This window comes from Orbicella faveolata, unplaced genomic scaffold (assembly GCF_042242905.1).
Source record: "Orbicella faveolata isolate gen_17 unplaced genomic scaffold, um_ofav_v1 contig_3, whole genome shotgun sequence".
Taxonomy (NCBI): Eukaryota; Metazoa; Cnidaria; class Anthozoa; order Scleractinia; family Merulinidae; genus Orbicella; species Orbicella faveolata.
This window is the reverse complement of record NW_028301558.1, coordinates 11,393,230-11,413,982: the sequence shown is the minus strand read 5'-3', so window position 1 is coordinate 11,413,982 and position 20,753 is coordinate 11,393,230. Positions and strand designations below refer to the sequence as shown.

Below are 20,753 nucleotides of genomic sequence, written 5' to 3'. Positions count from 1 at the left end.
CGAGATTAAGAAAAAAAAATGCTAGTCGACCGTGGAAACTAGCGCGCTGGATCTCTTCTTTAAGGTCATTCCGCTGAAATGGAACCTGCACTGAGATTTTTGTGAAACTTTGCCTATCGATTGTGTATATTATAGGAACTTAAATTTTGAAATAAAAACGAGGGGTCCCCATGTTCGTTTAGGAGCAAAAGCACCTTGTTTATATCCATATAAATCCTTATAATAACACCCTGATTGCAGTCACGATTGCTTGCTAAATTCACGTTTCCGACGATTGCTTCTTGTTCTACACTGAGAATTGGTTCTTATTTATTTTACACATAGAAATGTATTACTCAATTCAAAACAACAGAAAAAAATGAGAGGTCACCATACTCGTTTGCGAGAAAATGACGATTTACCTCTATGGCGAGGTCCAGCTGTAAAGAAAAAGCCGCCATTTTTTAATGAGCGCGCGCTAATCACGCGTGAAATAATACGCAGTAGGGATGCGCAATGCAATAATGGGGAATGACCTTAAACTCGGATAACGAATGGCTTTTTCTATAATAATGATACCAGTGATACATGTAATCTCAGCTATTTTCCACAAAGCTTTAGCTCTAAGAGTTTGTACTTTTATGGTTTAGTTGTTAAACCAAAATAACAGGTGAACTTGAAGCTAAACTCGACGGAAATTTTGCAGCTAAAATGAAACTGCCGCACGTCATGTTATTTGCGCACGGCCGTGCGTACATAGAGATTTTTACCATGGAATTACGTACGGTGGGACAAGCGCGCGCGCGCTTTATTATAATATTATTTTAATTCAGACAAGTTACAGCTATGAATGAAGTCCATGTCTAATACGTATATTTTCCACGAAATAAGCCATTTGTTACGCTGGCGCGTATAGGAAGTTTTCTTCGAAATAAGTTAACTTAGAACAATCAGCAGGCTCAGATTTCTCAACTGGAACACCACTGTTGACGTTAAAGAGTAGAAGATCAGGGCACGAGTTTGTTAACTGAGGCGCAAACCCGTTCAGCGTCAAAGCTACCCTTTAACACATTTTCTTGATACCTCCCCATGAAGTTTCCCGCCGGTCTGTATCTGGCGACTATGTACGTACACTTCATGCCGTGTTTATTGCCCGTAGCTACTCCAATTCCAAGATCCGTGCTACCTTTCCATACCACTTGCGTAAAATGTCCTGTTCCAGCACTAAAACCGCCGTTCTTGAAATTGTATCCTGGTTTGCAGACCTCATTGTACCTTACGAAGTCAAAGCTGCAGTTCAGTGACCCACTTTTAAACAGGGATAAGTATATATAAGCGTGAGAGTATATCATAAGCATTATGCTTAGCTCTGTCACAGAGATTCTTCATCATTATTTGCCCATTCTCCTAGTGGAGGTAGGTCTATAGGATCTCTGCTTCCAAGCTACCTTGTCCTCTGCTGCCGATGCTGCCTCTGCTTAGGTTGCATTACTCCCGTTGATGCCCTAATTACACTTATTATGGGCATCAGACCACGAGGCAATAACCATCGAGAACAGTTGCAGCAACTCAGTTCACTATCGCTCATATAGATAACGAAAACAAGTAGTGTAGTTATTAAAAAAAAGGACAGTATAAAGAACGTTGTTTTTAATGATTTCAGCTATTACACTAATAAGAATAATGACAATAAATCTTACCAGTTTTTCACGGCCTCTCCCGCGGTTTGGGTCTTGTCATCAGAGGAACAAGAAAAGGCAAGGTTTTCGCCATCATTGGTCTCTTTTGAGTGTTCGAGGCTTCCCTTCCGTGCGAGAATTTTGGCATAATCCTCAGCCTCCTTACACATTTCTCCGTTCAGTGTCATCTGGGGAACTTGGTGAATCTGTCGGAAAATGTTATGTGCCTCCAGACCTTTGAATTCCTGTTCTTCACTGGTTAATTCTGAAAAGAGAAATAATGAAAAAAATAATAATGTTTTCAGAAACGCAAAACTTCGGATTAATCGAACACCAAAGACAGTTGTATAAACGAGAAAAGTATATATTCTAGAGAGAATATTTGGAGCTAAATGTGGTAAGAGGTGCTTTGTCGTCCAGCACAAATTAATTTGACAAACGAATCAGTTTACGAATTGGATTGATTCCCTCATTGCAATTACTGCGCGCGTTGACTTTTTTTGGATTACTAAACAAAAGGCTTTCTCGAGAGCGATAGAATTAATGCAGCTGAGCCTCTAAGTATCCTATTAAAGCAATAGAACACTCTTTCTATGGGTTAACTGGCGCAACAGACCACACGGGATGTTGGGAGAACATGCACACAAGACTGAGATCTTGTAACTCACGAGCCGTTAAGCGAGTGATTTATAAGCTTTTCGCCCGGCACAAAATCCGCAGAGTAAAGCGACGTAAACATTTCGCACTAAGAATGTTCAAAGAAAGGAAAGAAAAAGGGTATCGGTGAAAGGCAGAAAGTGTATTAATTAATTCAAAAGTATTCTTACGGGGAAATGCAGGAGTTCGCTGGTAGAATCGGTCATCATGAAAGTGATAGACTACGGAGAGTTTCCAATTCAAGTAATACAAGTGATTTAACGATACCTTTCCAAAGTTTTGCGAATGGAATAAAGGTTGGTAACAGAAACGCCGCTTCCGAAATTTATTCAGAATTTATTTAAACTTACTGATGTTGAAGGCTTTGAAGTCCGTGTTTCACTGTATTTTGCTAAATGAAAACCGTCTGCGTGAAAGCTGTAATTTTCGACATTTTTCGTTAAGATTTAAGAAACATTAAGACCACGGGAGTAAAAAAGTCTATCTAAGGTCTTAGGTCATTCTGAACTTGAACTACATGTAACTCCCGAAAGGCGTACTTACCTCTTTTTGCAAAAACGCATAGGACAAATAAAAGTACGACGACACGGAGCATGATCTGTAAAGAACAAAGATACAGTCCACGTACACGCAATCACGCAAACAGGTTCAATGAACTTTATAGAAATCCTAACGAGCGAAAAATCAACGTTTAGTTACACGAGCTTTGGACACGGGAACTTTTTACCATTAAGACTATCAACGTATTCGCATTTAAATAAACACATATAAATTGGTCTTCAACTGTCTTAATCATTCTGGTCAATCACAAATTACACAGGCAATCTAGCAAAGTAATCATGGAGCTAACGCGATGCGCAAGGAAACGATTGCGAGCAAAGAAGCAAGGCACGTGAAATCTAGCTCTGGTTTTACTTACTAATTTGACGAAAAAGTGGCGCGCTCTTTTAGACAAGTCGATCTTTTAATATAATGGTAAAACTCAATGCATAAATTTGTTTGTCGAAATTTCATTTTCTACTTACCATCTTTCAATCTGTTTCCTTATAGTTATTTTTCAACAGTGGTGATCAAAGAAATACTTAATTTACCAGAGGTCTCGGTTACTCCACACTTGCTGGTATCTGAAACAGAGCAGGTTGCAACAGTTTCGGCTGTGATAACCTGTTGTCAGGAACTACCTCTGCCTTCCTTTACAAATGACGAAGTGCCACTTCAAACCTCTGATATCTTGCAAGCGTTCTTTTGTAGTAACCAGATTGGAACCATCAATCAAATGTCGAAATACCACTCCCTAGAAAGTTACGTTTACGAAAGGACTTGCGCAGTTTGCATGAAACGTAGGTGCGCTTGTGCATAAGTTTCAGTTGCATATTTTCCTTTAACCAAGTAAGTAGCGTCGAAACCATCTTCTTCCTAAATTTTCATTATCATTCCAAAGCGATCTAGCCAAAATAAAATAACACAAGCAATATAAAAATTTTAGAGATCATTTTTGCGGAATTAAATTGAATGTAGGTAATATTCATACAGCAAAAAAAAAAACAAACAATAAAGCTAACTACTGCTACGTAACGTTTAAAACAACAACCACATGCAACAAGGTTAATCGAAGATCGCATCGTGAACATCGCAAAACATCCGCTCGGTGTATTAAAATCATCCTCCTATTCAGCCTATGTTTTTACTAAGCCTCAGTTAGTTAAGTAAAATATCTATTGTCTAACTGAAGTTAAATGTCTAAAACAGTATCTCACAGCCGTTATCCCGCTATAATAATTTTGCAATCAGACTCAAACTAATTTCTAAAGTCGATCTTAGCGTTTTGTTAGTAACCCAGAATAACTCATAAACTGTTTGAATAACGATAGTTAAAGCTTATCACAAAGATTTTTTCAATTCTTGTAGGCTTTAGCAAAACAAAAAATTTCTCTAGCTTGGATGGATCCCTGATCATTTCATTTCTTCTCATTGTTCGCAAGGGTTTTTGAGAAAACGGTGAATAAAAACACACGCATCAAAAACTGTGTTCGGGCCATTTTAATCGATTTTAGATAACAGTCCGTCACGATTTTACAATTTGCATTTTAGAATGTACCATGCCCAACAGAAGGCTGTTAAACCCTGAAAACCTCTGCATTTTCTTGGAGTATACCATGCTGTGGTTTTCGCGATGTTAAAATCATTTTGTTTCTTAGATAACCTCAGTGGTCTGTACATTTTAGCTAAAGAAAATTCCGCCGTCATCCTCTTAAAATATAACTGGCGGACTGATTAAGAACAATGACTGACTGAGAAGAATGATTGTTCTCATAAGAAAGAAACCCTGAAATGGCTTGAGAGGAACTAAAATACTTCAAACCAATTTTCATACTTTGATCCGGATTAATGACTGTCTAAAAGAACAGTAATTAGAAGGTAATGCACTTGAGTAATAGAATAAATAATAGACTTAAACTCGTGACTCAAGCAAAAAAATAAAGAAATCCCAAATGTCTTTGAATAAAAATATCAAATAGGAACTCAAAGCTTTATTTCACTAACCCGTTATTCGAATTAAGCATGGCAAAACGCAATATGTATATTTCATGGTCGCCTGGGTTCCGATATAAGATCCCGCCCACACTAAGCTGGAGGAATTTGAAAACGAAGGTTTCACTCTGAAAACGCATGAAATGTTTTCCTTCCACACTACGCCGGAAAATATTGAAATTGCAACAATCCTGAACGTCCGTGTTTCTCCCACAAACATTCCAAGCCAGAAAATTTACTACACGTAATTCTTACACATCGGAAAAGATTTGAAAAAGGTCCTTTGTTTTGTAACAAATAACGGAGGTGAAAATATGCCTTGGACAGGTTATACCAGCTGAAGCGAATCTTGTGCTGTTTAAGATACCAGGATATGGGAGTGGTCGAGACCACTGGTAAATTGAGTAATTGTTAGATAACTTAAGCGATCGATCGAAACGATCAATGTTACAAGCATTTGCGAAAATCGACGGACTAGCTTTACGGACAAATACGTTAAAATGGTGAGTACATTCAATTTTAGAAATTTCTACCTGAATCATGTATGATTTTCTACTGTAACTAAATAATAATGAAATGAAATTAAGGTTGTATGGGAAAAACGTTCAATATGGTGAACAGAATCGATCACTTTTAGCCAGTTTCAATTGCCAATAGTTACGGGTTTACTGTGTTCAGTTTCTTTCAGTCTCGTTGTAATGCTAAGAAATTGATTTAAGCATAATGCCGTGCTAGGGTGCCTGTTAGGTAGCCTAAGGCAATTTTATTTTGTTATCTTCGTTTCGTTTTTTTGAAATTCGACTCTCTATTGAGCCTTTGTTCTTTATAAGGTCATGATCCGTGTCGCAGTGGTTCTACTTGTCTTGTCGGCTTTTGCAAAAGAAGGTAAGTACGTACTGGTCGGTTACAACTTATTTCATGTTGATCATTTATCATACATTCTCGATCTGTGACCCCAGCGGTTAATTAAAATCTTGACGAGAGTATAATTTGCGTAATAGCTAATAAACAAAAAAATAAAGTCAACACAGAATTAACTGGTCCACACTGACTTTCAATTGCAAGGTAAGGCTGTACTACACCAAGGACCAATTAAAAAAAAATAAAAAAATAAAAAAAAAACACCAAGGATCAATAGACCATTTCTGCGTTCCTTGTGCCTCTGCTTCAAAACGAGTCTCCGTGAAAAAACATTTCTTATGAAAATGACTTTGAGTTACATGAAAATGAACCTGTAGGGGGGGAACACATTCTTTATACGAATGGTTTTGCACGTAGACTCTTTTTGACACAGAGGCAAAAGGCATCTCGGAAATAACCTATTGCATGAGTGTTAAAGTCCTAATACCGACTTCCATAATTTAACGTGTTGCATGTTGCAGAGAACGTTTTAATTCGCATCTTTAGATTTCAATGGGTCGTTAAGGGTGTCTAGCAGGTTAAAATGAATAAAGGACGATTTGCCCGTGACATGACTTGTTTCTATTTACTGAGCTTGTATTGGCGCCTGTTAAGATGTTTGTATTTCAACGAGCAGTCGCTGTTCGATCTTATTTCTTGAAATTTTTAGGTCACAATCCCTCAACATCCTTAACAAAATTAAATACAGAACGGAAAGCAAACTTCACTTGGCGTATCTTAAGAGGTCACTTCATTGGAAGAAAAAGTTGTCGTGTTGGTCAATTTTCGCGAGTGAACTAGCGGGTAATCGTCAGCCTTTGCCCTTTTTACACTTCCATCGATGATTAATCAGCACAGGTTTATCTCTATTCAATTCAAACATTCAATTGAGTATTTTGAAGTTGTGAGAGTTTGTTTGCATGTTTGTAGTTCGGCGTTATAATGGGACGTAATCCTGTGTTTCTCTCGCCGTACAATTTTAAGCAAAAAAAAAAAGACAATTGCAGTAGAGTGTACCTCTCTGATCGCTGCTGTATTTAAGAGAAAATCTGTGGAATACACTTACCGAATTTCCTCCTTTCTGCTACTCAATTTACGGTAGAAAAATCTGATTTCGGGTGATTCGCAACGACGGATAGAAATTATCATTTTTGTAGTACAACTTCAAACTTTGCAAGAAATCAGTTTCAAACCGGAAAAACAGTTTTGGAGAACTTAATCGGTGAACTAGATGCAACCAACATAAAGTAGTTCGAAATATATCTGTTCTTTAATACATCTTTCTCTGACATAAAAAATGATTGACTAAATTGATATAAAAATAAAAAGTACTTGCCTAATACGTAGCGAAGTACTGGGCTTTTATTCGTTCTGCTATAATATTCACGGGGTTTCCGTGTTCCTCACCCGGTAATTCTAAAAGAATTAAAGGTATGACATTAAAACTCGGTATGGCACGTCCAAAAATATTTCTCTTGAGGTCGGTAACATTAAACGATGAAGTCATATGACGTACAAATGACGACATCGTTTCCAAACAGACGCCACCCTGGATTTTACATTGTTATTAAATGTTATAAGACCGCTAAAACTGGCTCAAAAGTAGTCACAACCCAAAACGAAGGCTAAAACGATTCAAAATTACAAACTGTTTTATCATTTTAAACAACAAAATTCAAAATTACAAAAACTTGTCTGTCAAAAAATGTTTGACTTGGGAACATTGAAATCCTAGACCAATCACAAACCATAAAAATTGTTTCCAGATACATTAAAGGGCAATTCGCCAAATTTGGATTTCATTTGTTTTATGCTTTTAAAGTTACAGGCCATCCGTAGTTGGTGAAGGCCTCTAAATCACCCTTCTTTCTCTCTTTGCCCCAGTCCGAACAGGGTGAAAATCCCAGACATCCTTGAGTAAGATGTATGATTTGGAACTGATAGCTTTGTTTATTATGTCATGAATACTTGTTATTGTTGCTGCTGTTGTTGCTTTTGCTGCTCCCGAGTTCTTGGCATTGTCCATGACGATACCTACAGCGACGGTGAGGTTTTTTTTTATTATTATTATTATTTTTCCTTTTTTTTCTGGGTTTTTGAGTAAGCCATCATTGTATAGGGGCAGGAGCAATGTTCAAATGGTTAGTGCGCCAGACTCAAACCAGGTGTATAAATGGGTAAATGCTGAAGATAACCCTGCGATGGACTAGCATCCCATCCAAGGGGAAGAAGAAATACTCCTAGTCGCTTCATGCTACAGAAATCGGGATGAATTCCGCCTGTATTAAGCCACAAAAAAAAAAAAAAAAAAAAAAAAAAAAAAATAGACAAGGAGTTTTGATAACTCAACCAACAAAATCGAAATCGTTATTCGAGTTGATTAAAGAAAGCGTCATCGTAAAGGCCGATTACTTCTGCTCTATTCTCTCATTTTCAGCTAAGCTTTTAATATGTTTTCAAACATTTATCAATATCTTAAACATATTTAAAAACTAAAGAGATATTGTATGAGTTCGATGTACGTTTTCACACGAAAGTACAGCGGAAGTCCAACTTCTCAGGTTTACTGACTGTACAAAACACGCATCGGCGAGCGCTCTTTTTCATCAAAAACAGACAATTTATTGGACTTTTAAACAAACAAAACTAAGCAGTATCTACAGACGTTAACTTATAGGGCCTTGATGAAACATCAAGCGCTGCTTACAATTCAGGCGAAACTCAAACTTGCAATTTTGTTTTACTTTTCGGTCGCGATAGACTCTGTAGAAATCTCCGCAAGCATGTGGTGAGAGGAGGGAAATTTTGACAGAAGCTCTGAAACTCTGCTATATCCAAATATATCCAACTAGTTTTTCACTGTGTTATGGAAAAGCTGTTAACTTCAAGATATGTGAAATTTAGAGTGGAGTAAAGTGGAGTTCTTGTAAAAGAAGCAGCGGAGCACAACTTGGTCAGTGATATAAAGGGGATATACCTAATTTCGACACTGTCTTACTTCACCCAAATTGGAGCAGCTTACGAAGAAAATACTTAAGCAAAATTCCAACAGACATTATCGTATAGAGCTGTGGACCAAAAACATAAAAAAATTTATGGAATTTATGACGCCTTTTCTTCCGCGCGACGTCCACAAAAGTCCTCGCAGCATGTACGTTCGTGTGCCGCAAGCGATGGCGCAATTTGTTCTAAAAATAGTCCCATATCATAGGGACAGCTCCAATACTAGAAATGGCGCGTACTTACTCTCTCCGTCTCCAATTATGGCTCCTGACCTGACTGAATACTTACCGAGAAATCAACAAACCAAGAGGGACGGAGTAGATGGAGAACGTCAAGTCAAAACAACGTCAAAATTGATTTAAAAAAGTAACTTCCTTTTCTGATTTTCTTTTCTTTTCTTCTCCGCTCCCCCCCCCCCTAAAAAAAAGAACAAAGAAAAAAAGGTATGTTGTTACAAATATTTCTCCTTTTCTACTCTCGTGCGACCGAAATTTTCCTCGAACAGGGACGTTCAAGAGAAATATGTATTTTTTTTTTCCCGAAGCCCTTTAATTCTACCTAAAAGAACGATGTCTGTTGCAAACGTTCACATAATATGCTAAATTGAGTACGTTTATCTAAATCTAAATTGCACTAATAGGGACTATTTAAGAAGTAGAGGACATGTACTGTGTTTCTATCGCGTTATTGAAACACGATTTTAAACTAATCAGGCCGTTTAGTTTTCTTTGGGCCATTTCTAAAGCTTCTCAAACTGCTAATAGTTTGCGCATTGTAGCTTGAATGCTGTTTTGGTAAGAAAGGATTGAAACCAGTGAGAGCAATTGTAACTTTGCCCCTTTCTCTAGGCTAAATAGGGCTAACGATGATGTGTTCCTTTTTCCACTCAGGTGTGAACGGACTAAGAGTGACTGGAGGAAATGTACAGTTTTCCTCTGACAAAAAGACCTTGACACTTCAGCTACAGCTTGACGGGGCCGCTCCAGCTGGTGGAACACAGGGACGTCAAGGAGGCCAAGGGGGCCAGGGAGGCCAAGGAGGCCAAGGAGGCCAAGGAGGCCAAGGAGGCCAAGGGGGCCAAGGAAGCCAAGGAGGCCAAGGAGGCCAAGGCGCAGGCGGGGGATCTCAATCAGGAGGTATGGACCGTTATGTACCTGATGATAACGATACTTTTTGAAATCCTTGTCGTATGCGACCAGCTCCTTTTAAATTTCGCATTCGTAAGAGATGGTCGCTTTAAGCGACCGCTATCACTCTTGCAAATAAATTACCAGCTGGTCTTTTTCATGCTCTGTTTTTTAGCTCTCGTGAGAATAACTCAAACATTCCGATACATATTAGTCAACAAGCGTTTACACTACTTGTTTTAATTCCATGTACATTAAGGTGGCTCCCTATAGTTTTAAGATCGAACTTACGCTGAGGACGAAAGCTCAAGTAATCTGCGCGTGCTCAAAAGAAAACGTCAGTGTTTTTCGATACTTTATGACGTCAACATGAACACAAAAAGCGGGGGGCACGGCGGAAAAACCGCTGATTGGCTGAAAAATCCGTTGTCTTGGAGCATGCTCAAGCGTTCGCCGCTGATAATTTGCGGCTGCAAACAAGTTTCGAAAATGTCTGAACGTTTTGCAAGCGGGAGCATCGAACAGCAAGAAATATTGTGGATTTTTACCCAGTTAGAACCTCTACTTGTCACAGAGTATGCGGATTAAGCACAAGTAAGTGTGTTGCAAATGTTAGCCTGGTTTTGTCGCTTTCTTTGAGTGTTATTCTTTGTGTTGTGATTTCTTTTGTGCGTTGGTGTCGTGTTCATTTTGTGCCAAGCGGAGGCACGTGCTTAGTTTATTTACAATACTCTTCTGCTGCAGATATTGGTGTACAGATGACTTAACACAATGAACACAGCATAATGGAAAGCTATATTGAAAGGTAAGCCAAGTTTTTCTTCCTTTCCTTCCGTAAATGGTTGATTTTTGCTAGTGGCAACATTTTCTAGTTCGTGTGTGGCTTCGGAAACTTTTTGGCTCGATGAGTTTACATTTTAAAAGTTGAAGATTTTGTTCGCTATCATTTGAATTACCCGTCATATCTTGACTTGCCTCTGGGAAGAGACCCGTTAGGTTTTTTGTCTGCCATGTTCATATAAATAAATGACGAAAACCGTTGACACTGTACTGTAAATGAGCTTAATTTTGTAGATTTAAGGATATAAATCTTACATGCAATGAATGTTTTAAAAGCGTAGCCAACTTATGTTCAGTCCGGATATCAGCATGCTATTCAAGGTGACACATTTCTTTCTACGTTTGGAAATATCCTCTGGCTTGTGTTGTCTATAATTTAAAAGTTCTTGCAGCGGTGCAAGAATCTGATATGACAGATGTACACTAAGTTTTTTTGTTTTGTTGTTATTGAATGGACTAATTGCGTGGTTTTGAAAGAGTTTTTAAAAGTTATCTTGTAAAATTATTTTTTGACCTGAAGGCAGACTTTTTTGGGTTTAATTAGTCTGATGATGATGAGGTTAATGAAATGTTTTTATTTATTTATTTTTTATTGAGTGAAACCTCAAGAAGTAACACTCCTTTTGTTGTACTTCATGATTATGTTGTACTACATGATTTAAACTTCCCAGTTACAAAGCCAGCAAAATGACTGAGGTATTCACAATATAGGTTGAAAGGAGTTGCATAGTCTTTAATGCTCCATGCAGTGTTGTATAATGTATGAACAGTGCAGATACTAAGTTAATGACATTTCTTCTTGCAATGTAACAAGTATTCAAAGGATGAAGCCAAAGTATAGCTTAATTTAATTTTACATTTTTTCCTCTTTTTTTACACAGTTAGACCTCAGATTTTCACACTCTCCTCCTCTCTTTCAATTACTTGATTCTCTGGCTGGAGACAGGTGACGCGGCCATGTACATCAACTTGAAGAAGTTTTTTTCATGGATGAAATGAATGCCATCTTCCTTGGAGAGGATACTAAATGATATGTCCCCTTTCATAAAAAGATTAAGGAATAATAAAAGGGATAATTAAGGAACCAAATGCATGGAACATGCAGGATTCCCCAGCAATTAATAAAGAAAAATGTTTGAAGACAGAAAAATTATAGTTTGGTAAACAACTTGGTTGGGATTTGACTTCTTAAAAATTTGCAGATCATAATATTTTGGTGTGGAAGTTTATGCGATATTTAACAATTATTCTTTGCAATCGAGGTGAATAGTGGCTGTTATTCACTGAGATTGACAAGTTTTTAGTATATGTACAAAGTGATCTCAACAACAGATGAAAAGGAAACCATTAAAAGATAATTTAATTGACCTCTCAATTCATGCGTTGAAAACATGCAAGCGGTATGAAGATGTGTACAATTCTTGACAGAATCTTCTAACATGGCAAGTCTAGTTAACCTGCGATAAAATCCTCGTTGATCACAATCTCACAAAATGGTCTTTTAACACAGTTCAAATCAGCAATCTAAATGAAAAGTCTGTTTGCAAAACAATTTCATTGCTCAATCAAAGTTTTCATTTTCACTTGAAATGAAAATTGAAAATTCAAAACTTTGAAGACTTTTTTGTATTTTCTGGTACAGTGTCTTGTATTCCGTTTGAGAAACACTGGCGGAACATAAGTTTTCGCCAGCCATTTTGTTATTGTTTGGATCACGCATCATTCACTTGTTAGGGAGTGAATAATGATCAATTATTCCACAAGAGCATGTTGGATATGAGATAATAGATAGCCAACAAGGCACATAGCGCTGAGTTGGCTTTAATCTTCTCATATCCAACAGGCACAAGTGGAATAATTGTTTTATTAAAAAGGCCCCTAAAATATAGAAAACTAGACTTAAATAACAATAAAAATGCTAAAAAAATCATGCATACGCTTTCCATATTTGTAGAGCATGGTATAATGGCTCATAACCCCTGATGGCTAAAACAATGAAAACTCTCAAATTGCATTATCCAATGATCCAGTTTTTTAATGATGCTCATTGCTTGTGTGTTTGTGTTGGATTTTATTTTTATTTCAGTTTAGTTTTCTATATTTGGGCGGTGTTTTTAAGGAAACAATTCTAGTCACGCTTGTTTGGTCTCTTTGTTTGGGAATGGGAGAGGTTAACTTAACAGTAGTTTTTATTTTGGAATTGCAAATCTCTAAGTTGCATTTTAATCAGATTAACATTTTGCTGGGACATCATTTGCCTGATCTGATTAATTTACCAAAAAGTGAATTGCGGTGCCAGAAGATAACCATATCCACCTCAAGGGAGGTCAATGGAAATTCTGAGTTGTGGGGGGGTGGGGGGGGGGGGGGGAGAATTCGAAACTTAAAATTTTGAAAAGGAAAGTATGAACGTGAACTGGCATTTTCAGTGGGGTGTTCAGAGGAAGGGTTTTGCTCCAAATGCATGTGTTATGATATGAGCCCTTGCTGCTTCACTGATGTTGATAGAGATTTGAATATCTTCTGTATCTGCTATAGTCTTATTTTCTACAGTAGTGGGTTATCAGCCCTCAGCCCTCAGCCCTCAGCCCAACACCCAACCTAGAAAGCCAGGTGATCACAATTTGTCTGGTCCCTATCCTTCAACCTACCAGAAGTACAAGGCTCCAGCTGACATAGCTCATAGGGTCTTAGATACAAAAACCATCCCTCCACAACAAGGTGGTGACCCCTTAAGATGGTTGGAAGTTGGGGGAGAGAGTAAACAAAATTTGGTGGCAGGGTCTGCAAGGGTATAGAATTTATCTGGAACACAATTATATGAAACAGAATTTTGTTGCAGTGTAGGCTACTGAACCTTCTCCTTAAAAGTATCTAGGAGAGATGGCATATGGTATTTGCTTGGAACAAGACTTAAACTTACTATTGGGGGAGGAGGGATGGTGCAGTTTTCATGTGTTTTCTCACAATGGTGCTTTTTGCAAAAAGGCATGCTTTCCAATGTGGTCGGTGTAAGATGCAGACTTTGGACTGCAGGTCAGGTGTTAAAACGCAGACTGAAGACTTTTTAAGTGTTACTGTGTGTTAACAGTAAACAGACCAACCTTATTCAAGCTAAAAGAAGTGAGAGTTAAGCATAAATAGTTCTAGGGTTAGACTGAATATCACTCGGATTAGCTGGGAAGGATCTAGGGGGCTTTGGCTGGTTCGGTCGAACCCCCTAGATTGAAAAAAAAAGAAATAAAACGTAACATGCTAACTTGGCCTCAGAATAACAGAAATCCTATTTCCAATTCAAGGACCACAATTTCAAAAATTTCCAGCATGAAAGCCACTGGTTCCCCTACAGGGGACCGCCTTTTGGCAGCTCGTATCTCGAAACCCCTGCTCTGTATCTGCCCCAGGGTTAACCTGAATATTTTCTCCAGTTAGCCTGTTTAAGGTTAGCTCTCGATAAAACACGATTCAGTTATAATGATGTCTGCAGTATGTATTTCCCCCTTACTCTGCAGTCTCCAGTGCACAGTCTGCGTTTTACACTTACTGAATTTCGATGTAACTACAAGCTTTCACATGAACGAATGTTCCCCCAGTGTAAAGTGGAACAAGAACCCCTTTTGGCGGATTGCTTTTTTCGTTAACACAATGTAGAAATGTTTGCAATAACGAAGCCCGCAGCTGCGGGGAAAGCTGCGTAGCCAAGGAACAAGAATCGTAGTAAGTGCGAAGTAGCATAAGCCATAATATCAAACACAGGCTAACATAAACAAAGAGCAATTTATTTTATCCTTCAAGCTGTATAACATATACAATACAACTTTCTACAATGCCATACTAAACCTCTATAAGCTTACTACAAGTTTTCAGCTCATGGCAGTACAGGGCATCCACTGAAGCGGCAAAACAAAGCACGAATGAATAGCACACAAGCGAAAAACACAACAACATTAGGCATTAGTGTGTACTACTTACGAATTCGTCCTCCACTTTTCTTTCTTCAGGCAACGATACAAAAGTTCATGAACAAATAGCATTTAAAAATTTTCATCAGCACGAAAAAAAAGTCATATTTTATATGTTCCGTAAAATTAAACAAGCTACAAGAAATTGCGGTTCAAAACCTTAAAGAACTTGACACGACCTTAAGAAAAGGAAAAACGGTACCTCGGGTGAATTTGGAAAAGCTGAAAGTTTCGTTTCGGAAGAGCGGTCTTTATCGCCTGAGAAAACTGACAACACCGTTCCGATCCTCTCGATCACAGTCAAAACAGCAGCACGGATCATTGCTCAAAGTCGCCGACTTGTTTGTAACTGCCTTGAGCGGGCAAGATCTTGCCAAAAGCCATGACAATGACGTATTCGTTTTTGATTCGTCGTCCGCCATTTTGAAAATGGAAAGGCGGGAAGACGAACCGAAATCTACTGCGCATGAGCAGCGGTTTTTCCGCCGTGCCCACAAAAAGCAAAACTGCCAGTGAATTTTCTTGCGTTTTCTTTGGTGAAATTCCGTAAAATTCGGCAAACTGGTAAAAAATATTTTACTTTTGTTGGAGCTTGTTTTTCAGGGAAATCTCTCTGATCAGTTTTTCCTCAGCGCTGAAAGACATAAATTTGCAAAAATCTAAAAAAAACTGCCTTTTACAAACCCTACTTTTTTCAAGTTTAAAATTTGTATACTGTCTGACTCAATGTATTCTGAAAATTTTGACAGATTTCTCCGAAAAAAAGTCAAGAAAATCACAAATAAAGCCATAAAAAAAGTAAAAAATGCACTTGTTTGGGCATTTATAATTCAAGACTTAAATCCAGGATTTTAATAGAGATGATAATAAAACACTATTTCATCATTGCTTATTACAATTAATAAGTTTGAGAGGGCTGGATGTAATAACGAATGCAAAAACAGCATTCAAAAGGTGACACTAGTGCACACAACGCGGTATAGGATTACCCTATGGAGCCACCTTAATAGACAAGATAAGCGTTGATAATTAATAATGAAGATCTCTGATTAAACGTTCAAGTATGCAGGAACAGTAAATGTCAACATGCTTGTATAAATTTTAAAAGTTTGATAATTAAGCCTCATTAGTTTTAATTTTTATTCCTTGGAAATTTATTATATTTTATCATATTTGTACATTTCAGCCTTTTAAGGTGGCTCTCTAGAGTACTTACGAACACCCTCCCTATGGAGCGCGAGTTAGAAAAGAAAACTTAGTTAATTTTTCCTAAAGTTTTCACTGTAGAGATTTGCCAATATGGGTACTGTTAAAATAAGGCTTGTTTTTTGGTTGTCAATTTTTGGATTAAGGCCGTTACCATGGAAACATCTCATCTAATGACAGACAGATATAATCCTCATTTTGGCCTAAACTCCTTAATATTTATACTTTCCTTCGGTGAAACTTTTTCATACTTTGCCACAACATGGAAATGATATTGCCTGACATTTTAAATTGGTAAAAAGGTTGGTTTTTCCAATATTCTGTAATTTGTCATTCTTCTAAATATACTAGATTAGCTCTGACAGATTTTAACAAAAATTGGGTATTTATAGGAATTGTATGTGGCAACAACTGAGCCAAATTTTAAAAAAAAATTCACCGAAGAAAACGCGAGAAAATTCACTGCCAGTTTTGCTTTTTGTGCTCATGTTAGTTGAGCTTTCGTAATATGCGCACGTGCAATCGTAAAACCATAGGGAGCCACCTTAAATGTTCTTAAAGTTTTTATCATTTTTTTTCTCTTATTTAAAGTTTTTAAATTGTACTTATTTTTTTTAGATTTTATAAATTGTAAATATCTTCATTTCCCAGGGTCCCTATAGATACCAGGGTCAGAATTCCATCTATGACCCCATGAAACGTCCTGAATATCTATGATCAACCCCGTAACGCTTCCACTACTTCAGTTTGTATTGAAATATCAGATATATGAAAGCTCGTTTCCGTGAACCATCAACTCTAGTTACAATCACTTTTTGGAATAGGCCATTTTACAGTTGTGTGCTCAGTTACCTGGCCTTTGAATCCCAGCGAGGCTGGAGGTGACTTTGCTTTGATACAGACCTCTCTGCTTTTTCATTTAAATGACAGCTAGTTAGCATGAGAACAACTTGATTTACACGACAAAAGCAGTGAGGCCTGTATCAAAACAAGGTCACCTCCGGCCTCGCTTCCATTAAGAGGCCAGGTCACTGAGCAGACAACTGTAAAATGGTCTATTCTCGAGGCGCCTGCTAGTTCGAATGCAATTGTTTGGCCTAGACTGACTTCCTCGAGTGTGGCCGGAAGGGTTAGCTTTAAACCGTATTCGTTGAATAAACGCGCTTTTTTATTACCATTGCAGAATTCACCGATGAAGAACAACAAGGTTTGGCGACACATAATAAATTCCGAGCAACACACGGAGTTCCTTTAATGACCCTCGACAGACAAATGTGTGATCAAGCTAAAGCTTACGCCGTAAAAATCGCTAGAGAGAAGAATTTGAGGCACTCTTCAAAACAGGAACGAAAAGGACAAGGCGAAAACCTTTCCATGGGATGCTCCACTAACAGGGCACAAGCCATGGAAGAGGCCGTGACAAACTGGTAAAATATATTAAACAATTATTCCACGAACGCGCGTTGGATATAAGATGATAGATAGCCAACGAGGCGGGAAGCGCCTAGTCGGCTAGAATTATCTCATATCCAACAAGTGTAAGTGGAATAACTGTTAAATATGCCATGATGGCTAAGCCAATGGAAACTCTTTAATTGCATTAAAAACGCTCCCCAAAATATGGAAATAGAAAACTAAAATAAAACTAAACTAAAACGCCCCCCAAAATTACGCGCACTATTATCATATTTGTAGAGCATGGTATAATTCTTTAATGAGAGCAATTATACCACGCTCTACAAAATGTGGTAACCGTGGGCGTAATTTTTTTTTTTTCCTTTTTTTTTTTTTTTTTTTTTTGGCGTTGCCTATCTATCATCTCCTATCCAACGCGCGCTCGTGAAGTAATTGTGAATGATTAAAAAATGGATCATTGGATAAGACAATTTAAGAATTTTCATTGGCGTAGCCATCATGGATACGAAACATTATCCATCGAGTATTTTCCCCCACGCGCGGTTGGTCTAAACACGTCACGTGACCGAATATTCCCCAGCTGAAACTGGGGAATATCCGAGAATATTCCCCAGTTTTCAAAACTGCGTGCGTTGCGAAAAAGATTGGAAGAGTAATAAACACAATAGCCTCCATTTAGGGTGAAAATATGCTAGGATATTTGTCCTTGGACATTACCTGTTCGCTTCTGGGACAAATATCCGAGGATATTTTCGCGCCAAATGGAGGCTATTGTTTATTTATACCATGCTCTACGAATATGGTAAGCGTACGCGTGATATCTTTGGGCTCTCAACGAAATCCGTAAAATTAAAATCTGAAATCAAGAAAGCGCACACTAGTATTACGCGTCTCGTACCAAGCTAGAAGCACTCGCTGTTAGAAACTCAATACTACTGAGACGCAGTATTCATCTTACAAATCAAATAGGAGAATTGATGCAATATCCTTTAGAGAATTGCTTTTGTCAAATAGGTCGAACAGTTATATGAATTGCCCAATTTTGATAAATTAGAATTTTACTGACGTCACAGGCATATAGACAAAAACAAAAGAAGTCACAACGAGATTGACGCAAGAATATTAATTTATTGTCATAGTTTCCGCAGCGTAAACCTTATGTGATAATTTGAAATATCCAGCATATTTCGAAGTTTGGCATATTTATTACCAAACATATAATATGTCTAGCAAAACCCATGAACGATTATGACCTTAGTTAAGCATCTCCACAATGCTGGTGAAGATTATCTCCTATTTATTGTTAGTACAGTTAACCACAACTTGCGCATCTGTTTTAGGTACAACGAGGTCTGTGATCCAGGATACCAATTCAACGCAGGAAGCAGAAACGGAGGAACAGGTCATTTCACGCAAGTTGTGTGGAAAGAAAGCACGGTTCTTGGCATTGGACGAGCTGAATCACAAGAAGATGGTATGAAGTGTGCATACATCGTCGGAAGATATAAACCAGCAGGGAATTTTATGGGGGAGTATCAACAAAATGTGCCGAAAGGCAGCTTTAACGCTAACGGTTACTGCGCCGCGATTAAAAGCAACAGATTTGGATTTGACCAACAAGAAGATTCCGAGCAGGTTGTCATTGGCAAGTCAACAGTGGATTCTCCGGTTCAGAAAACTGGATCTGCTGAGTTTCGAGGTTCAAGGAAATTGAAGTGAGCAAGATGCGATGACCACAAATGTAACTGATTACGTTTTTGTGGAACTATTACTATGTGATCCACAAATTTATAACTTGTGAGAATTAAAATGAAAAGCAAAACGAGTGGTGGAGTTATTTTTCATTTCGCATCCTTAAAGGGTTGAAAGACACGTACAGAGGCCACACGAAACGGTGATATCATATCCAACAAGCGCGAATAGAATAATTGTGTTATTAAAAACGACCCGAAAATATTGACAATTAAAATCAATTAAAAACAAAAACGCCTCAAAATAATGACGCGTACATGTTCGCTTACCATGTTTAATTTGTAGAGCATGGTATAATTGCCCTTATTATTTCCCCCAACAAAATATCTTATTTCGGATTGGCCAATGACGAATGCATAGATAAGTTATAGAGTGCATCAGAATTAGAGTACAATACCGAAGTTGCTATGGAAACACCAGGGAAGTCCCAAATTTGAAAACCAAAGTGAAAAAAAAAAGGGCTGACAGTCGGTTTGCTCTGGCAAACCAAAACATCGCTGAGCAACTTAAAGAAACTGCAAAAACTAAAACACGTTGATAGCTACATAGACCTGGTCGAATGTCTGGCAAACATTAGCGACTGAAAGAAAATTAATCCCAAAACTGGAAGAATACGAACGCGAACGACCCTTTTTACCTTTCCATAATTGAAAATCCTAAAACAAATGTCTGATACAAGAAACAGATGAAGCAGCCGGTCGACAATATGACGAAGAGGATTATTTAGAACACATCACTGAAAACAAGCAAGAAAAAAATTTAAGAAACTCAGAGCCGCAAGCGTCGAGAGGCAATCTTTCTAAGTGACCAGCCACGCAAGTGAAGCATTTTAACGACTGCGCTGAAGGAAGCGAAAACGAACAGCAACAGCTTTCAAACATTATCAACATGACTCCACGGTCAACAGTTCCTAGCCAGCTGTTTTTCTAGTCTAGCAATGTGGTTTTTTCCTGCAATGACTTCAACGTGTGAGGAGGCGAGCAATAGCGGCCATGCTTTGACCGTGAGCAACGTTCACAACTGTCAAGTCACAATTAACGTGGTTTAGGGCCAATGAAATGAAGTACGTACAAAGTAGTGCGTTTGGGTATTAAAAAAATACAAAATCGTCTAAACCTGCTGGTACGTTTCACTCATGATGTTTTGAAAGTTCACAAATTACACTCGCCTACGGCTCCTACAATTTTCAGATCTTTCAAAACATCAATCGTGCCCCTAAATCACGAACTGCATTCGCGTTCATACGATTTCCTACACATATACCAATGAAAACTTTTCAATTTCATTATCCAATAATTATCCTTAAATACACATTGAACATGCACAAGTGCATTTCAAATCATGATGATGATAATGATGATGACGACGACGACGACGATGATGACGATGAGGATGAGGATGAGGATGACGATGATGATGATGATGATGATGATTACGGTAACGATAACGGCAATAAGACAATTAAGTCAAACGTGTAGAGGAGGAATCTACTTTTTCCTAATGGAGGGTTAATAATGGTGATGGATGAAGATGACGACGAGGGTGAGATGAGGATGAGAATAAGAGTAAGGCGAGAGTGCGAGAGTGAAAGCGAGGACGAGGGTGGGAGAGAGGTCCAGGGCGAGGGTGAGAGCGAGGACGAAGGCGAGGGCAAGGGCGAGGATGAGGATGAAGATGGTCACGAGGATGAGGGTGAGGAT

The 20,753-nt window shown here is 38.2% G+C and overlaps 2 protein-coding genes and 2 long non-coding RNA genes across 4 annotated transcripts; 3 read left to right on the top strand and 1 right to left on the bottom strand.

Annotated features, from left to right (window-relative positions):
- Positions 1-761: 761 nt before the first annotated feature.
- Positions 762-3,918, bottom strand: LOC110051731 (Golgi-associated plant pathogenesis-related protein 1-like). Its single transcript, XM_089298624.1, has 4 exons — positions 3,341-3,918; positions 2,859-2,913; positions 1,680-1,923; positions 762-1,254 (listed from the first exon to the last, which is right to left on the bottom strand). The coding sequence occupies exons 1-4, from the start codon at positions 3,341-3,343 to the stop codon at positions 987-989; spliced, it is 570 nt and encodes a 189-aa protein (XP_089154750.1). The 5' UTR covers positions 3,344-3,918; the 3' UTR covers positions 762-986.
- A 1,306-nt stretch (positions 3,919-5,224) lies between these two features.
- Positions 5,225-5,969, top strand: LOC149106375 (uncharacterized). The gene is made up of 2 exons (XR_016210010.1): positions 5,225-5,350; positions 5,678-5,969. It is a non-coding gene; the product is annotated as an uncharacterized LOC149106375 (long non-coding RNA).
- Positions 5,970-9,615: 3,646 nt separating this feature from the next.
- Positions 9,616-19,123, top strand: LOC110051732 (uncharacterized). Its single transcript, XM_089298200.1, has 3 exons — positions 9,616-9,886; positions 17,069-17,312; positions 18,642-19,123. The coding sequence occupies exons 1-3, from the start codon at positions 9,616-9,618 to the stop codon at positions 19,018-19,020; spliced, it is 894 nt and encodes a 297-aa protein (XP_089154326.1). The 3' UTR covers positions 19,021-19,123.
- Positions 10,320-12,092, top strand: LOC149106374 (uncharacterized). The gene is made up of 3 exons (XR_016209896.1): positions 10,320-10,471; positions 10,622-10,682; positions 11,599-12,092. It is a non-coding gene; the product is annotated as an uncharacterized LOC149106374 (long non-coding RNA).
- Positions 19,124-20,753: the final 1,630 nt, after the last annotated feature.